The sequence below is a fragment of the Austrofundulus limnaeus genome, unplaced genomic scaffold (assembly GCF_001266775.1).
Source record: "Austrofundulus limnaeus strain Quisiro unplaced genomic scaffold, Austrofundulus_limnaeus-1.0 Scaffold7, whole genome shotgun sequence".
NCBI classification, from domain to species: Eukaryota; Metazoa; Chordata; class Actinopteri; order Cyprinodontiformes; family Rivulidae; genus Austrofundulus; species Austrofundulus limnaeus.
In genome coordinates this window covers 5,758,654-5,760,155 of record NW_013952409.1, presented here as the reverse complement: position 1 = coordinate 5,760,155, position 1,502 = coordinate 5,758,654, and the positions used below count along the sequence as shown (strand labels likewise).

General features: G+C 39.6%; 1 protein-coding gene across 1 annotated transcript in view; it reads left to right on the top strand.

Moving 5' to 3' along the window:
* Window positions 1-871: 871 nt before the first annotated feature.
* The window catches only part of LOC106537242 (protein arginine N-methyltransferase 8-B), a gene marked incomplete at its 5' end in the record, with an annotated part of 13,107 nt that continues 12,476 nt past the window's right edge, over window positions 872-1,502 (top strand). The window contains 1 exon segment of the mRNA XM_014034631.1: window positions 872-1,027. Coding sequence (XP_013890085.1) covers window positions 872-1,027 — 156 coding nt within the window.

Below are 1,502 nucleotides of genomic sequence, written 5' to 3'. Positions count from 1 at the left end.
AATATATATATACATACAATATATATATACATACATACTATATTTATAAACACATGAATGACGATTGTGTGTGAACGTTTCCCAAGGCGACCCTCCCAGGTTGCTCACTCTTCTGCTCTCAGCTGTTCACAACCTTTCAACTGTGACTTTTATGCCACAGAGACTTTTAGGAATGACTGAACAAACACCCCAGTCTTCAGCTGGCAGAAAAKAAAACCTCTTCCTGAAATGAATTTCTGCACAGAAGACACTTTGCATTATATCCTGCTTCCASAGCCCGGAGCCGATAAAGGAAAACAAAAGATTGGGATGTTTTGAAAACTGGCAAACTTTAAGTCTTTATCATCTCTGAGATATTAATAACGATATTACAAACCTCTGTTTTGTGAATCTTTTATCTTTTCTGTTCAAACTGATATTCTGCTCTGTACGTCTCTACCTTCAGAGGTCAGCTGAGTTTTAAAGAAACAGAAAAACCTCAGTGTTGGTGAGAAAGACATTGTAATTGTGACTCCGGTAAAGTTTTTTTTTATTCTTGAGGAATGTAGGTCAGGTGTATTTTTGACACTTTTTACGTATTTTCTCACTCACACTGCAGGCAGGATGGGTGAAACAGAAAAGCGATGCAGACAGGTTGAGTTGGAGGCTCATGAGGATTATGTAAAAAGCGACCATAGATTGAAAGTGAACCCAAACAGCTGAAAATGARAGTGAGATTAGCTAAAGGCTGTGCCAAATATATTGTTTTCTACTCCAATTACCAATTTATCAGTTACCCATTAACATTTAGCAACTGCTTTAAAATCATCAAAAATGTATTCCTTTTTTTTAAGCAATAACAGTCACTTCTCCCTCTTCTGTTTTAAACCAGGAGATGCTGAAGGATGAGGTGAGGACGCTCACCTACAGGAACTCCATGTACCACAACAAGCACATCTTTAAGGATAAAATAGTGCTGGACGTTGGGAGTGGGACTGGAATCCTCTCCATGTTTGCAGCTAAAGCTGGGGCCAAGCATGTTTATGGGGTGAGATGAGTTTTCTTTTGGTGGTCTAGCTGAGCCATAATGCTGCCTCTCTGTCTATTTTTGTTTGTCTTTAAACCCATGTTTTAGATGAGTTTTATATATTCCTGTCAATGGGGCATGGTTTGCCTTTCAAATAAGTCAGGGTTTTACCTCATATTTAAAGGCACAGTGTGTAGGACTTTGGCTGTGTCCAAAACGACAGGCCGGGTCCTCCGGAGGACCCAGACTACCCGATCGAGGTGGGCCGGGTCCTTGGTAGACCGGGAAGACCGGAAAAAAAGAGGCTGTGAATTTGGACGGTCTAGCCTCCCGTCCTTACATCATGTCACCTAGCAACTGTGACGACGCTAAACAAGCAAACTTAAATCAAAACTAGAAAAATATCAATACATTAGCATTATTAATATCACAAAACAATAAAATTAACTTAAAGATAACATTTGAAGAACTAATTGACCTGCTGTAGGTGCATGTT